The 18580-nt window shown below is 45.1% G+C and overlaps 1 protein-coding gene across 1 annotated transcript in view; it reads left to right on the forward strand.

Annotated features, from left to right (window-relative positions):
- Positions 1 to 4900, forward strand: part of LOC123066864 (DIMBOA UDP-glucosyltransferase BX8-like) — a 6321-nt gene extending 1421 nt beyond the window's left edge. Inside the window, exon 2 of the mRNA XM_044489859.1 lies at positions 3782 to 4900. Coding sequence (XP_044345794.1) covers positions 3782 to 4671 — 890 coding nt within the window. The 3' untranslated portion in view covers positions 4672 to 4900. The remainder of the gene's footprint in view (positions 1 to 3781) is intronic.
- The last annotated feature ends 13680 nt before the right edge of the window (positions 4901 to 18580 follow it).

Raw genomic sequence — 18580 nt, forward strand, 5'->3', positions numbered from 1 at the left:
CTCCATCATTGGCCAGAGTCAACATGCATAGTAGTATTAGAGAGATTTGAGATTGATGGTTGGAATAGTCTCACACTATTCAATCTTACTTATGTGAGGAGATGTGAGATCGATCGATTGTCATTCCATTCATAACATTTAATACCTACTGATAGAGGGAATTTTCAGTGTAACAACATAAGTCTACGCAAAGAACATGGACGAGAGAATAACGAAAACACAAGTTATGCTTTGGCTGGCTGAGATAAAATATGTAGCAATGTAGATGAGTATGAACAAGAGAACACATTCCATTAGATGGAGAGGTGACATATGAATATATAGGAAGATAAGTATGCATGCGCATCATCACCTACATGAATGACATTGAACTAATGGAACAACGTAATTGCAGTACCACCAGCATTAATGAAGGTGGACAAATAGAATATAAGGATTATATGCACGCAATCAGTATTTATATTTTGTTCTTCGTATGGTTCCTCGGAAAATAAAAGAAGCATATGAGGTGTTTTTTTTTCTTTGATTGTAACTAGCCATTGATAAGCAGATAAGCAGCGATGATTAAAAGAGAATAATCAATATGAATAGGATAAAAAATGAAATGAAAATATAGGCGCATAACTTCTTTATATGCTTATTTGAATATTGTGTTTTCATTCTAAGAAAATACTATTGCAATTGAGAAATCCAACTATGGTATCTTTAGTGATGACCAGTGGATAAAGAGCAGACAAGTTTCGTACAAGACATAAGTGCTTAAGTTTAGAAATATGTAGATTAGTGAAGTAAAATTAGTGTTGTTATTTTCATACGTTTCTTTCATGATACTATCATTTAAATTTTTATAAGACCATGTTTGCATGAAAAAATTATCGGCCACAACTGTACACTTTTAGTTGCGTCAAAATCTAAGATAATATACATGGATGGAACGAAAATCTTAGAGATTATCGGCTTAACAGATCGCTGTCTTTCGTTTAAAACTTCGTCGAATGTGATAGCTATTTGCTCGGGGGGGTTAGCTATTTGGCGAATGTGATGCATCAGCACTGTCATTGAACTTTTTAAGCTGAACCGTGACAAGAGAAAAGCAGAGGTCTCTTGTTGAGAACATGGGCTTTTGTTCCCATTAAGCTGCCCATAGAGCAACCTATATGCGTCACCATTTTTCCTACCCCTATAACCCAAACAAGCCTCATACATAACAAACCAAAGAAAACACTTCTAGGATTTCTTTTACCCCAGAGTACCCAAAATATTTCAGCATACAAAAAACCTAATTGCATTTAAAGCCTTATACACAAACCAAAAATTATATAAAACTATTACGGTAACATACACGAACAACCAAATTGCACATGAAAATAAATAACACATGAAGGTATTGCAACTTCCACCCCAACTGGACCCCACACATAGTGGGCACCAAATCTATGCGGCGTTAGTTCGAGAACCATCAAAAGGCACGTTCAGCCAGGATTTGGAAGGTGCAAATTAGACCAAATATCACTTGAGGGGGTTATTGCTCAGCTAGGATACATTTTGGGGAGAAAAGTATACCTTTTCTTATGATAACAGAAAAAACCAAGTGAGACAAACACTACAAAAATGTACATAAAGTAGTAAATTACTAATGTCAGTTCTGGCCACTAAGCCTAGAAAGCTATGGCAAGATCAATGCAGTAGTGGATGGGGGCCCAGTGAAAGGAATCTATCAAGGAAACATAGCAACGGGGCAAGGAATTGATAGTACAAATAGTTGCAGGAGTTTTGAAGTACACAGACCACTGAAGTCCTACTATAGTAAACAAATAGCTACAAGAAACAAGCATATCATAAGATCGATGTAAAAAACTTGGTGGAAGCACGCTAAACAAAAACATCAACGACCCATAGAAAAGGGAATGTAACAAATCCATAAGAAGCAAGGCCCGGGAACAGATCACAAAACAAAAAATAGATGGCACATGGAGTCCACTGTAACTGCATTTAAAAGCAACTTCCAAAGCATTATCACAACTCATATGTTGGAGGACTCAAGGTTAGAGCATACTGTAATCACTAGCATTAAGATGGAAGCAAGGAAACCCAAGTAAAAGCAGCTTCATGTTTTTCGTTCTTTTTTTAAAAGAAGGATTACCCCTGGCGTCTGCATCGAGCAATGCACACATCCATCTTTATTAATTATTCAACAGAGTCTGACAAAGTAGATACATGGATCAACTCAAAGCCACCTTCCTGGCGACCTCACTCGCTACACCTACAAGGCTCATGGAGTGCCCTGGCGCATCCACACATACCATCTAATCCAGTGGCCACCCCAGGCTGCCATGAGCCGAGAGCACCAACCGGTGTAGTAGACCTTCAACACACACCGCATGCGCACACTCAAGAATCCGACGCCGCCATCTTCCGCTGTCCGATCTTCAGGAGAGATCAATGCATATGCCTTGCCAAGTCCAACTGCCGCCGACGCCAGATAGCACCACCATCCCGCGCACGTCTATGAACACGCGACCATCGCCGAGACCCCGCTGCCCCATGCCGCCAAGACCCGTTGTTGTCATCGCTTCGAATGCCAGGCCGCTCCACCGCTGTACTCGTCCATGGTCCCTGTAGCTGATGAACCCTTCCATGCCCCTAATGGGGGAACAACACATGAATGCCGCCATCATCCGATTGACCGATCAAGGGTTTCCCCCGGAGGTAGCCGAAGAGGTGCTAGCTTCACCTCGATGATGCCTTCATGAAGGAAACGATGCCTGAGGCGTCACCTCCACCAGCTTCTTCCATCGGCCGAAGACAAGGTTTGCACCATGATTTGGTCCCACGAGAATCCATCCGACATCCTGTGCATCGGCCAGACCACTTTCAAAGCCCCAAATCTGGCTGCCCAGATTCGACGACCACGCACATCAGCACTCCACCGCGTGAGTCCTGACGCACCGGCCACTACCGGAGTGAACCACCACTGGAGCCTGGGAGGTGGGCTGCCACCCCACCTCGCCAAACCGTGAGAGCTGTCGGGAAAGATCCCGCTCCTGCTCGTCACCATCACTGCTTCAATCTGATCCGGAGCCAAACCACCAGATCATCGACAGGGGCACCACCACGCAATCCACCGCGGGCTTCTTGAGTTTCACCTGCCGCCAGCGACCAAGGCCACTGCCCTGGGATCCGGTTCGGACATTGTCGCTGCCACCGACCACGCCTAGCCCCAGCTCCATACTCTGGCCGATCTCCACCCGCATCACCACGAGCGCCGCCACTGGATGTCGCCGCACCGCCATGGACTGAGGCAGAGGCCACACCCCATGGGTCGAGCGTCCTCGCCGCCATTCAACTCGGGAAGGAGGAGAAGCCCTCCGCCGATGCCGTCAAATGCATGAGCTTTACCGGATGCTGTCCCCCGACTGCAACAGAGAGGAAGGAGAGGAGATGGAGCGGTTGGCACCTAAGGTTAGTGCCTCCCGTATCGCCCGCGAGGGGGACGACACGAGAGGAGAGTTAAAACAATGGTTGTTGCCAATAGAGCTAAAACAATGGTTGTAGCATCATGTGAATATATAAATAAAATTATACAAAACATGCATTGCTAGTCGCATCTACATATGCACAGTACCATGCTCAACCACAATCACGTTCACCTACCAAAACATCAACAAACACTCCTTAGAAACGGGACTCGCATATTCAAGTTGCTTAGTTTCTTAAAAAATACACGTGCATCCACACATACACCACTCGATGGTTGATTATTTTCTTACCAAAATTTCAGATCATTTACAACTGAGTATGCAACTGGATGGTCTCCACCCGCTCCAGCAGCAAGACATGGTCTTCTCAGCCACAATTCCACATGAAACGATGTCCACCTTAATAGAACGTATTGTGGAATCATCAATGTGTTCTTCTGGTGTCATCATTAACACCTTCAGCGACCTCGAAGATGCTGAGCTACAAAAGATCATCGATGGCATGGGCGTCCCGGTGTATGCGATCGGTCCGCTGCACAAGATATCTTTAGGTGCCCAGAGCAGCCTGTTGGCTCAAGATAGAACATGTTTGGATTGGTTGGACAAGCAAGAAGTAGGATCTGTTCTGTTCGTGAGCTTCGGGAGCTTGGCATCCATGGATCAGGAAGAGCTATTGGAGACTGCATGGGGCTTGGCCAACAGTCGCATGCCATTTCTTTGGGTGATCCGGCCTGACTCGGTTCAGGATTCAGGTAAGATAGGCCTACCCGACGGATTTGAGGAAGAGGTGCGAGGTAGGGGAATGGTGGTGAGCTGGGCCCCACAACAAGAAGTTCTTGGGCACCAAGCGGTTGGTGGATTTTGGACCCATAATGGCTGGAACTCAACGTTGGAGAGCATAAGTGAGGGTGTTCCAATGATATGTAGACCACATTTTGGTGACCAGATGATAAATGCCAGGTATGTCCAGGAGGTGTGGAAGATAGGGTTTGTGTTAGAGGGCAAGATGGACAGGGACAATATCCAGAGCAGTGTTAAAAAGTTGTTTTGCCATGAAGAAGGTGGAGAGCTGAGGCGAAGGGCAAACAATCTCAAAGACAAAGCAACCCGGTGCATTAAGAAAGGAGGCTCTTCACAAACTGGAATTGATTTGTTGGTGAATTGCATAATGGCATTACCCTCTTCCATTTAGACATTACTTAGTTTGGATGCATATATGTTCCCGTGTGACAAATTGTTGGAGCTAAAATGAGCATTTGTCACGGGAATGGATGTATCTAGAACTAAAATAAGTCTAGATACATTCATTTTTGCGACAAGTAATTCCGAACGGAGGGAGTATATATCAAAAGCATCTAATGTTTTAGTTCGGAAGGGATGTGTAAGAAATATCTTATTGTACTGCCTTATATCCAAGAAATAAAAAATATCACTGTATCCTTGGTTCTTATTCTACTCCCTTTATCAATGTAAAAAAAATCTCATTACAACAAAAGAGATCTTCATTTTCAATTTTTTGTTTGTGCTGTCTGGTACTCTGGTATGATTTTCGTGCGCCCAAATAACAATCTCTCAGTGCTACTATGTGATGCGATTGATCAAATACTTGCACCAATTTCTTTTGTATAGCTTGTCGATACACCGATGTTTTGATCCACGCATAGGGGGGACGAGCATGAGGCTTCTAGCGGAACGAGAAAATCTAGAGCTTGTCGAGGCAACGCTAGTACTGAAACATTACAAGTAACCCCGCCGCGGCCCGCCTTTGCAATGCGGTGATAGTGTCGTTTCTCACATGCATGCTGGGAAGAGGCGACACATACCGCCGAAATCAGAGGCTAAGAGCATTTACCCCGTCATGTTACTTCTGTTGGGCTGATTTTCTGTGGTGTCGAAATCATCCCTTAACATTATGGTGATGTTTTGTGTTTCTTTTTATTAATACAGTACAATCGTGGATGCTCACGTACACTCACATACACCCATCCTTATGAACGCACGTATGCACACTCTATCCCTGTGAGCACCTCCGAGATAGTCGACACGAAGGTCACCTACCACTAAACAAACATCACCAAAGAATAAAATAAATACATAAAAAGCGGGCACCAGTGCAAACTCTTGGACATGAACCCTGATGGGCTGGTTCACCGCACCGAACCTAACCATCCGAGTTACACTCAATTTGCTAAGTTTTTGTGTTTCGGCAGCTGTACATCCTAAAATAAACCCATAAAAAGCGGGCACCAGTGCAAAAATGGAATACTCTCCGCCCTAAGCGTGATCATCCCTTATTGCTTCCTCTCTTTTTGGATGGCACTCAAGGGCTGTCAAAATTCTTTATTAGTAATCAAGTTCGTCCAGATGAACGGGTAGCAGTAGCGCTACTTTAGTCAGAATTGCGGCCCCGCTCGTGGTATTTCATCTTGCAAAAATTGATAGCACACAAAAGATGTCTCTAATTATTTTATTTTTTATTATAAATTTTAGTTGTGAGAGCTACTTTATAAAAAAATTGGATTCTAGATCTAAAGCAACGTACCTATATTGGTTATGAAAATGGATAAAGTTACAAGCGTATCTAAAAAAAGTTGTACTCCGTCTGATCCATATTCCTTGTTGCTGGTTTAGCATAATTTTACACTAAAGTGGTATTAAACCAGTGACAAGTAATATGGATCAGAGAGAGTATCACACTTATTCAAGAGTTCTAAAGATAATTTATAATCTATTGAACTGGAACTTGCTATTTTTTTAAGTAATACATTTTTTTATTAATTTGCACAAATATTATACGCGATTAATAATTTTTAAAAATAATACACCGTCGGCCCGCAGCAGGGCCGATTGGACCTACTTGGCCCACACCAGGCCGACTCGCGTCCTATCAGCCTGCTGCTGGCCGAATGGCCTATCGGCCAGTATCATGTCGGCCAGCTGTTGGCCGACTAGACTAATCAGCCATCTGTAGGCCGATTGGCTCTAATTGGCCAGCCGCAGGCCGACTGGTGCATATCACCATTTTTGCCCCATACGATCCCTGCTTATATCACGGGCCGCCATCTCCCGCTCTCTACTTCCCGCCATACTTTCTCAGTTTGCTCCTTCCCGCCAAATTTTCCCGGTCTCTACTTCTCGCCAAATTTTCCCGCTCTCTATTTCCTGCCATATTTTCCCGCTTTGGTCCTTCCCGCCAAATTTACCCGCTCTCTACTTCCCGCCATATTTTCCCGCTTTGTTTGTTCCCGCCAAATTTCCCCCTCTCTACTTCCCGCCATATTTTTCCACTTTGCTCGTTCCTGCCATATTTTCCCGCTCTCTAGTTCCCGCCAGTATCTCCCACCATAGTTTCCCGCTACCGAGTTCCTGCCTTTCTTTGTGTTCTCAACCTATAAAACACCCTCGGCACTAACGTTGGTAAGCATTCTAGTGTCGTCTCGTAGTCTTGCAAAGATGTTCGGATATCCTTCTGATCGTAGTTTTCACACTGGTATGTCCGAATGTCTTTTGCGTTTAGCCGCTGATTTTAGGGTTGACAACATATTAGTTCTATGGGACGAACTCATCAGTAGTGACACTCTACTGAATGAGCTGGCTCACGCATTAAGTAGGTGCGGGTGGCCTTCCAGGACCTTTGAGGAGATACAGAAATAACTTCCCAGGTTGCATGGAAGATGGATGAAGCAGCAATCAAAGGGTGGAAGGTACCTAAAATTTGGAGCTAAACATATTTTTTATGGAGTGCCGACAGCGAGGATGAAGACGATATCTTCATGCCGCCGCTTCTGGGTTCTGCATCGTCAAAGGTCAAAATTTCTTCGTCATCGAAGGGCAAGAGATCTGCATCGTCGGAGGGCAAGTGTTCTTCATTGTTGAAGGGCAAGAGTTCTTCATCATCGAAGGACAAGAGTTCTGCATTGATGAAGGATGACGATGATGACTTCACATAGTCTTAATGCTCTATGTTGTAAATTAAGTCGTATGTAGCGTTTAATTTAGATGTAGTTCTATCTAGTAGTTTGTATTGTCTTGTTGTACGAGAGTTATGTTATATCTAAATATGATGATGTAGTTCGGATAACAGAGTACTAAAATAGAGTAGGTATATGTCTCATACATAAGTTCATAGTCATTTGTCTCATACATAGAATAGACATAAGTCTCAAACAGAAGTAGATGGTCATGTCTCTATTGATAGATAGAAGTGCCACTGACAACGTCTAGCCTGGCAGGGAGGCGGGTCTCGAGGCATCGTCCATCCCAACCTGTTGGGTTCCTAATGTTACCGTCGGCGTTCTGGATACGGGGGTGCCCAGACTTGCCTGCCTGCGGCCCGCGGCGTGGCTCCACCAACGGCCTGGTACATCCCAGTTTCGACATCGACAACCCAAGACCCTCGCGAGGGGCCAAGCCTCATGAGGTGGATGACATCAAGACCTCCAAAGGGATCGTCCTCCTCAGGCTGGCTCCTGACGAGCGAAGATTTCTATGCAAGGCTCACCACGCGAGGTTCGGATGACGTGACCCATGACGACCAAGGCCAGGCGGGCGCTAGGCGGGCGCCAGCGGGTGTAGAGTACCAGTTTCCCCTTTGATGCATAGGAGGTAAGCAGCAGGCGCGGAGTCCAGAGGAAGCAGCCAAAGGTTACCATTCTCATGCAACAAGACCAAGACCGCCAGGACAGAAGGACGGAGGTCATCGCCGAGCCCACCGCAATGTCACGACCAGATGCTTTTGCGGGCGAAGAGCACTTAGTTAGGATAAGATGTACTTGTTGTCTTCCTTCATATTTGGCTGCTGTGGGATCCTTTCCCGCCGTCATTCGGGAAGAGGACCAAGACCACCATAAATGGTACATAGCCACCACCAAGGAGAAGGATCGGATCCATTCCATCCTCACCAGCTCACCAGCTCACTTGAGCCCAAGAACATGCCTCCTCAGGTTGTTCTCCACTGTACTAGTTCTTCCTCAGCCCCGCGAGGAAAATCCACCACAAAGCAGGAGTAGGGTTTTACATCACAAGTGGCTCGAACCTGGGTAAACTGTCGTGTCCCATTTCCTTCGAGCTTGATGTGTTAGGCTGTGAGATTAGCGAGTCGGCAGACTGGGGAGAGTGAGGTCTTTGCACGCACCCCAGAGTTTGAACCTCACAAGGGCTTGAGGAACCCGTAATCTGACATTTGGCGCACCAGTTAGGGGTGCGTCGGATCTTTCTTTCCATTGATCGACTCGCCACCGCTCCACCGCTTCCATGGCTGACGCGCGCCGAGCTCATGTCGAGCGCTGGGCGGCCCTCGCCGCCCGCGTTGCTTAGACTGCGCCGGCGGGCGACGGCTGCCCTCTCCGACCCCCGTCACTGGTGGCAAACGCCGCCATGGGCCCCGCAGGCCACAAGCAACAAGCCTCTTCACTGCATCCATCTGTGTGGCGCGACGGGCACACCGCCATTCCATCGCTGACTCCAGCTGCTTCATCCTCTCACGCTCGTCGTGGCCCGGCAAACGCTTAGGCCGCTCTGCTCATGGCACGCGATCTCCTGCGCTACCGCCTGGTCGACGACCTCTACGAGGACTGGCTCGACCGCATTGCCGAGCTCGTCAGTGCTGCTGGGGATTCTGCTGCACTAGCTCGGTCACTGCCTCAACCGCCCCCTGCTGCTGGAGATTTACCACACGGGGCTCCTCCTCCGCCTCCAAGGTAAGATGCCATTATCGAGCCAAGGCGGGTGGCACCTCGGCGTGATCCGCAACATCGGGCGTATGCGCGATGAAGCAAGCTGCTAGGTGGTCCAGTGACCAAAAGAAGATTCGCACGCGCTCCTAGCACCACGTCAAGACCGCGTGGCGCCTGTGGAGGCGGTGCGCGAGCGCCAAGACCAGACTCCACCTCCACGGCGGGCTCTCGTGATCACAGCGGGGTGCCGTGTGTTGGAAATATGCCCTAGAGGCAATAATAAATTAGTTATTATCATTATATTTCCTTGTTCATGATAATTGTTTATTATCCATGCTATAATTGTATTGATAGGAAACTCAGATACATGTGTGGATACATAGACAACACCATGTCCCTAGTAAGCCTGTAGTTGACTAGCTCGTTGATCAATAGATGGTTACGGTTTCCTGACCATGGACATTGGATGTCGTTGATAACGGGATCACATCATTTGGAGAATGATGTGATGGACAAGACCTAATCCCAAGCCTAGCACAAAGATCGTGTAGTTTGTATGCTAATGCTTTTCTAATGTCAAGTATCATTTCCTTAAACCATGAGATTGTGCAACTCCCGGATACCGTAGGAATCCTTTGGGTGTACCAAACGTCACAACGTAACTGGGTGGCTATAAAGGCGCACTACGAGTATCTCCGAAAGTATCTGTTGGGTTCGCACGAATCGAGACTGGGATTTGTCACTCCGTGTGACGGAGAGGTATCTCTGGGCCCACTCGGTAGGACATCATCATAATGTGCACAATGTGACCAAGGGGTTGATCACGGGATGATGTGTTACGAAACGAGTAAAGAGACTTGCCGGTAACGAGATTGAACAAGGTATCGGCATACCGACGATCGAATCTCGGGCAAGTACAATACCGCTAGACAAAGGGAATTGTATACGAGATTGATTGAATCCTCGACATCGTGCTTCATCCGATGATATCATCGTGGAACATGTGGGAGCCAACATGGGTATCCAGATCCCGCTGTTGGTCATTGACCGGAGAACGTCTCGGTCATGTCTGCATGGTTCCCGAACCCGTAGGGTCTACACACTTAAGGTTCGATGACACTAGGGTTATAGGGAATAGATATACATGGTTACTGAATGTTGTTCGGAGTCCCGAATGAGATCCCGGACGTCACGAGGAGTTCTAGAATGGTCCGGAGGTAAAGATTTATATATGGGAAGTCCTGTTTTGGTCACCGGAAAAGTTTCGGGTGCTATCGGCAGCGTACCAGGACCACCGGGAAGGTCCCGGGGGTCCACCAAGTGGGGCCACCGGCCAAAGAGGGCTACATGGGCCAAGTGCGGGAGGGGACCAGCCCCAGGTGGGCTGGTGCACCCCCCCACCAGGGCCCAAGGCGCGTAGGGTTTGGGGAGGGGGCGCCTCCACCTTACTTGGGGGGCAAGTTTCCCCTCTCCCCCCCTTGGCCGCACCCTAGATGGGATCTAGGGGCTGCCGCACCCCTTGGGGTGGGAACCCTAGAGGGGGCGCAGCCCCCTCCCTCTCCCCTATATATAGTTGAGGTCTTTGGGGCTGCCAACACATGAGTTTTGACCTCTCCCTGGCGCAGCCCTACCTCTCTCCCTCCTCGTCTCTTGCGGTGCTTGGCGAAGCCCTGCTGGAATACCACGCTCCTCCACCACCACCACGCCGTTGTGCTACTGCTGGACGGAGTCTTTCCCAACCTCTCCCTCTCTCCTTGCTGGATCAAGGCGTGGGAGACGTCACCAGGCTGCACGTGTGTTGAACGCGGAGGTGACGTCCGTTCGGCACTAGGATCTCCGATGATTTGGATCACGACGAGTACGACTCTGTCAACCCCGTTCTGTTGAATGCTTCCGCTTAGCGATCTACAAGGGTATGTAGATGCACTCCCCTCTCTCTCGTTGCTAGTCTCTCCATAGATAGATCTTGGTGACTCGTAGGAAAATTTTGAATTTCTGCTACGTTCCCCGACAGTGGCATCATGTGCTAGGTCTATTGCGTAGATTCTATGCACGAGTAGAACACAAAGTAGTTGTGGGTGTTGATTTTGTTCAATATGCTTACCGTTACTAGTCCAATCTTGTTTCGACGGTATTGTGGGATGAAGCGGCCCAGACCGACCTTACACGTACACTTACGTGAGACATGTTCCACCGACTGACATGCATTTGTTGCATAAGGTGGCTAGCGGGTGCCAATCTCTCCCACTTTAGTCGGATCGGATTCGATGAAAAGGGTCCTTATGAAGGGTAAATAGCAATTGACATATCACGTTGTGGTTTTGCGTAGGTAAGAAACGTTCTTGCTAGAAACCCATAGCAGCCACGTAAAACATGCAAACAACAATTAGAGGACGTCTAACTTGTTTTTGGAGGGTATGCTATGTGATGTGATATGGCAAAAAAGGATGTGATGAATGATATGTGATGTATGAGATTGATCATGTTCCTGTAATAGGAATCACGGCTTTCATGTCGATGAGTATGACAACCGGCAAGAGCCATAGGAGTTGTTTTTATTTATTGTATGACCTGCGTGTAACTGAACAACGCCATGTAATTACTTTACTTTATTGCTAAACCGTTAGCCATAGTAGTAGAAGTAATAGTTGGCGAGACAACTTCATGGAGACACGATGATGGAGATCATGATGATAGAGATCATGGTGTCATGCCGGTGACGATGATACATGGAGCCCCGAAGATGGAGATCAAAAGGAGCAAAATGATATTGGCCATATCATGTCACTATTTGATTGCATGTGATGTTTATCATGTTTATGCATCTTATTTGCTTAGAACGACGGTAGTAAATAAGATGATCCCTCATTAAAATTTCAAGAAAGTGTTCCCCCTAACTATGCACCGTTGCGAAATTTCGTTGTTTCGAAGCACCACGTGATGATCGGGTGTGATAGATTCTAACGTTCACATACAATGGGTGTAAGCCAGATTTACACGCGCGAAACACTTAGGTTGACTTGACGAGCCTAGCATGTACAGACATGGCCTCGGAACACAAGAGACCGAAAGGTCGAGCATGAGTCGTATGGTAGATACGATCAACATGAAGATGTTCACCGATGATGACTAGTCAGTCTCACGTGATGATCGGACACGACCTAGTTGACTTGGATCATGTAATCACTTAGATGACTAGAGGGATGTCTATCTGAGTGGGAGTTCATAAGATGAACTTAATTAACCTGAACATAGTCAAAAGTTTTTGCAAATTATGTCGTAGCTCGCACTTCAGTTCTACTGTTTTAGATATGTTCCTAGAGAAAATTTAGTTGAAAGTTGATAGTAGCAATTATACGGACTGGGTCCGTAAACTGAGGATTGTCCTCCTTGCTTCGTAGAAGGCTTATGTCCTTGATGCACCGCTCGGTGTGCTGAACCTTGAACGTCGTCTGTGGATGTTGCGAACATTTGACATACACGTTTAGATAACTATGTGATAGTTCAGTTAAACGGTTTAGAGTTGAGGCACCAAAGACGATTTCGAAACGTCGCGGAACATATGAGATGTTTCGAGGGCTGAAATTGGGATTTCAGGCTCGTGCCCACATCAGAGGTATAAGACCTCCGACGAGCTTCTTGGCCTGCAAACTAAGGGAGAAAAGCTCAATCGTTGAGCTTGTACTCAGATTGTCTGGGTACAACAATCACTTGAATCGAATGGGAGTTAATCTTCCAGATCAGATAGTGATGTTTCTCCAAAGTCATTGCCACCAAGCTACTAGAGCTTCGTGATGAACTATAACATATCAGGGATAGATATGATGATCCTTGAAGTATTCGCGATGTTTGACACCGCGAAAGTAGAAGTCAGGTAGGAGCATCAATTGTTGATGGTTAGTAAAACCACTAGTTTCAAGAAGGGCAAGGGCGAGAAGGGATACTTCATGAAACGGCAAAACAGTTGCTGCTCTAGTGAAAACCCAAGGTTGAACCCAAACCCGAGACTAAGTGCTTCTGTAATGAGAGGAACGGACACTAAAGCAGAACCACCCTAGATACTTGGTAGATAAGAAGGCAGGCAAGGTCGACGAAAGTATATTGGATATACATTATGTTAATGTGTACTTTACTAGTATTCCTAGTAGCATCAGGGTATTAGATACCGGTCGGTTGCTAAGTGTTAGTAACTCGAAATAAAAGCTTCGGAATAAAAGGAGACTAGCTAAAGGTGAGCTGACGGTATGTGTTGGAAGTATTTCCAAGGTTGATATGATCAAGCATCGCACGCTCCCTCTACCATCGAGATTGGTGTTAAACCTAAATAATTGTTATTTGGTGTTTGCGTTGAGCATAGACATGATTGGATTATGTCTATCGCAGTACGGTTATTCATTGAAGGAGAATAATGGTTACTCTGTTTATTTGAATAATACCTTCAATGGTCTTGCACCTAAATTGAATGGTTTATTAAATCTCGATCGTAGTGATACAGATGTTCATGCCAAAAGATATAAGATAGTAATGATAGTACCACCTACTTGTGGCACTGCCATGTAAGTCATATTGGTATAAAATGTATGAAGAAGCTCCACGTTGATGGATCTTTGGACTCACTCGTTTATGAAAAGTTTGAGACATGTGAACCATGTCTATTGGTATGTACGCATGAAGAAACTCCATGCAGATGGATCGTTTGGACTCACTTGATTTTGAATCACTTGAGACATGCAAATCATACCACATGGGCAAGATGACTGAAAGCCTCGTTTTTCTGTAAAATGGAACAAAAAAGCAACTTGTTGGAAGTAATACATTTTGATGTGTGCAGTCCAATGAGTGTTGAGGCACGCAGTGGATACCGTTATGTTCTTACTTCAAGGATGATTTGAGTAGATACTGAGTATATTTACTTGATGAAACACAAGTCTGAATTATTGAATGGTTCAAGTAATTTCAGAGTGAAGTTGAAGATCATCGTGACAAGAGGATAAAATGTCGATGATATGACCATAGAGATGAGTATCTGAGTTACGAGATTTGGCACGCAATTAAGACATTGTGGAAATTGTTTCATAATTAATACCGCCTAGAACACCATAGTGTGATGGTGTGTCCGAACATCATAGTTGCACCCTATTGGATATGGTGCGTACCATGATGTCTCTTATCGAATTACCACTATCGTTCATGGGTTAGGCATTAGAGACAACCGCATTCACTTTAAATAGGGCACCACGTAATTCCGTTGAGATGACACCGTGTGAACTATGGTTTAGAGAAACCTAAGATGTCGTTTCTTGAAATTTTGGGGCTGCGACGCTTATGTGAAAAAGTTTCATCCTGATAAGCTCGAACCCAAAGCGGATAAATACATCTTCATAGGACACCCAAAATAGTTGGGTATACCTCCTAATTCAGATCCGAAAGCAAAAGTAATTGTTTCCAGAAACGGGTCCTTTATCGAGGAAAGGTTTCTCTTGAAAGAATTGAGTGGGAGGATGGTGGAGACTTGATGAGGTTGTTGAACCATCACTTCAACTAGTGTGTAGCAGGGCACATGAAGTTGTTCCTGTGGCACCTACACCAATTGAAGTAGAAGCTTATGATAGTGATCATGAAACTTCGGATCAAGTCACTACCGAACCTCGTAGGGTGACAAGGATGAGTACTACTTCAGAGTGGTACAGTAGTCATGTCTTGAAGGTCATGTTGCTAGACAACAATGAACCTACGAGCTATGGAGAAGCGATGGTGGGCCCGGATTGCGACGAATGGCTCGAGGCCATAAAATCCGAGAGAGGATCCATGTATGAAAACAAAGTATAGACTTTGGAAGAACTACTTGATGGTCATAAGGCTGTTGGATACAGATGGATTTTAAAAGGAAGACGGACAATGATGGTAAGTATCACCATTAAGAAAGATCGACTTGTCGTTAGGATGTTTTCCGACAAGTTCAAGGAGTTGACTACGATGAGACTTTCTCACTCGTAGCAATGCTAAGAGTCTGTTCGAATTATATTAGCAATTACTGCATGATTTATGAAATCTTGCAGATAGGATGTCAAAACATTGTTTCCTCGACGATATTCTTGAGGAAAGGTTGTATGTGTTACAACCAGAAGGTTTTGTCAATCCTGAAAGATGCTAACAAGTGTGCAAAGCTCCACCAATCCTTCTAAGGATTGGAGTAAGCATCTCGGAGTTGGAATATACGCTTTGATGAGATGATCAAAGATTTTGGGTTTATACAAAGTTTATGAGAAACTTGTATTTCCAAAGAAGTGAGTGGGAGCACTATAGAATTTCTGATGAGTATATGTTGTTGACATATTGTTGATCGGAAATGATGTAGAATTTCTGGAAAGCATATAGGGTTGTTTGAAATGTGTCTTTCAATGGAAAACCTGGATTAAGCTACTTGAACATTGAGCTTCAAGATCTACGAGGATAGATCAAAAACGCTAAATGGTACTTTCAAATGAGCAGATACCTTGACATGATCTTGAAGGTGTTGAAGATGGATCAGTCAAAGAAGGTGTTCTTGCCTAAGTTGTAAGGTATGAAGTTAAGACTTAAAGCTCGACCACGGCAGAAGAGAGAGAAAGGACGAAGGTCATCCCCTATGCTTCAGACGTAGGCTCTATGGTATGCTATGCTGTGTACCGCACCAGAAGTGTGCCTTGCCATGAGTCAGTCAAGGGGTACAAGAATGATCCAGGAATGGATCATTGCAAAGCGGTCAAAATTGTCCTTGGAGTAAATAAGGACATGTTTCTCGATTATGGAGGTTATAAAGAGTTCGGCGTAAAGGGTTATGTTGATGCAAGCTTTAACACCTATCCGAATGACTCTGAGTAGCAAACCGGATACGTATAGTGGAGCAACCATTTGGAATAGCTCCAAGTGGAGCGTGGAAGCAGAATTTACAATATGACCTAGAGATGTGCAAAGTACATACGGATCTGAATGTTGTAGACCCGTTGACTAAAACCTCTCTCACAAGCAAAACATGATCAAACCCCAAAACTCATTGAGTCTTAATCACATGATGATGTGAACTAGTTTAGTGACACTAGTAAACTCTTTGGATGTTGGTCACATGGCGATGTGACCTGTGAGTGTTAATCACATGGCAATGTGAACTAGATTATTGACTCTAGTGCAAGTGGGAGACTATTGGAAATATGCCCTAGAGGCAATAATAAATTAGTTATTATTATTATATTTCCCTGTTCATGATAATCGTTTATTATCCATGCTATAATTGTATTGATAGGAAACTCAGATACATGTGTGGGTACATAGACAACACCATGTCCCTAGTAAGCCTCTAGTTAACTAACTCGTTGATCAATAGATGGTTACGGTTTCCTGACCATGGACATTGGATGTCGTTTATAATGGGATCACATCATTAGGAGAATGATGTGATGGACAAGACCTAATCCAAAGCCTAGCACAAAGATCGTGTAGTTTGTATGCTAAAGCTTTTCTACTGTCAAGTATCATTTCCTTAGACCATGAGATTGTGCAACTCCCGGATACCGTAGGAATGCTTTGGGTGTACCAAACGTCACAACATAACTGGGTGGCTATAAAGGTGCACTACGTGTATCTCCGAAAGTATCTGTTGGGTTGGCACGAATCGAGACTGGGATTTGTCACTCAGTGTGACGGAGAGGTATCTCTGGGCCCACTCGATAGGACATCATCATAATGTGCACAATGTGACAAAGGGGTTGATCACGGGATGATGTGTTACAAAACGAGTAAAGAGACTTGCCGGTAACGAGATTGAACAAGGTATCGGCATAACGACGATCGAATCTCGGGCAAGTACAATACCGCTAGACAAAGGGAATTGTATACGGGAAAGGGAATTGTATACGGGATTGATTGAAACCTCGACATCGTGGTTCATCCGATGAGATCATCGTGGAACATGTGGGAGCCAACATGGGTATCTAGATCCCGCTGTTGGTTATTGACCAGAGAACGTCTCGGTCATGTCTGCATGGTTCCCGAACCCGTAGGGTCTACACACTTAAGGTTCAATGACACTAGGGTTATAGGGAATAGATATACATGGTTACCGAATGTTGTTCGAAGTCGCGGATGAGATCTCGGACGTCATGAGGAGTTCCGAAATGGTCCAGAGGTAAAGATTTATATATGGGAAGTCCTATTTTGGTCACCGAAAATGTTTCGGGTGCTATCGATAACGTATCGGGACCACCGGGATGGTCCTGGGGGTCCACCAAGTTGGGCCACCGGCCAAAGAGGGCTGCATGGGCCAAGTGTGGGAGGGGACCAGCCCCAGGTGGGCTGGTGCGCCCCCCCACCAGGGCCCAAGCACTACTAGAAAAACCCCTACTAATGGCGCACCTAGTATGGCCATTAATGGAGCATCTGTGGTGCGCCACTAACAGCACGCCATTAGTAATTTTTACTAATGGCGCACCAGTGGTGCGCCATTAGTATCTGGTCGCCGGAGGGGAGGGGAGGGGAGGAGGGAGGAGGGAGGAGGAGGTCGCCGTAGAGGAGGAGGAGGTCACCGGAGAGGAGAAGTATGGTGGAGGAGAGAAGGGAAGATGAAATGAAGAGAGGAGGAGAGGACCAGCCATATATACGGCATACTAATGGCGCACCGCGGGCAGGTGCGCCATTAGTAATTTTTTTTATTTTTTTGATTTATTTTGAATTTTGAAGGCAGGAAGATACTAATGGCGCACCATGGGCAGGTGCGCCATTAGTAATATTTTTTATTTTTTTTATTTTTTTGAATTTTGAAGGCAGGAAGATACTAATGGCGCACCACGGGCAGGTGCGCCATTAGTAATTTTTTTATTTTTTTATTTATTTTGAATTTTGAAGGCGGGAAGATACTAACGGCGCACCACGGGCAGGTGCGCCATTAGTAATTTTTTTTTATTTTTTTTATTTATTTTGAATTTTGAAGGCGGGAAGATACTAATGGCGCACCATGGTCAGGTGCGCCATTAGTAATTTTTTTTATTTTTTTGACTTATTTTGAATTTTGAAGGAGGGAAGATACTAATGGCGCACCATGGGCAGGTGCGCCATTAGTACGTTTGAATTTTTTTGATTTTTTTGCCTCTCTAGATCTTAAAAGCCCCGTATCTTTTTTTCTGTTAGGTTTTTGAGGATTTTGAAAATGTTTTAACGCCTGTTAAATTTGGATGTAACTTTTCGAGTAGATGATTTTTCATATAAAAAACTTTTTCATCCGAGTTAGTATGCAAAAGTTATGCCCATTTTTACAAATTCTCGCGAGATTTTGCAAATGAAGTCAAAATTCATATTTGCAAATTTTCCCAACAACTAGGCCACATATCACGTGGGAAACTTATTTTCTTTTATTTTTTTGACATTTTTATCATTTTGTTTTATTTTTTTTAA

Source organism: Triticum aestivum, chromosome 3B (genome assembly GCF_018294505.1).
Source record: "Triticum aestivum cultivar Chinese Spring chromosome 3B, IWGSC CS RefSeq v2.1, whole genome shotgun sequence".
Classification (NCBI taxonomy): Eukaryota; Viridiplantae; Streptophyta; class Magnoliopsida; order Poales; family Poaceae; genus Triticum; species Triticum aestivum.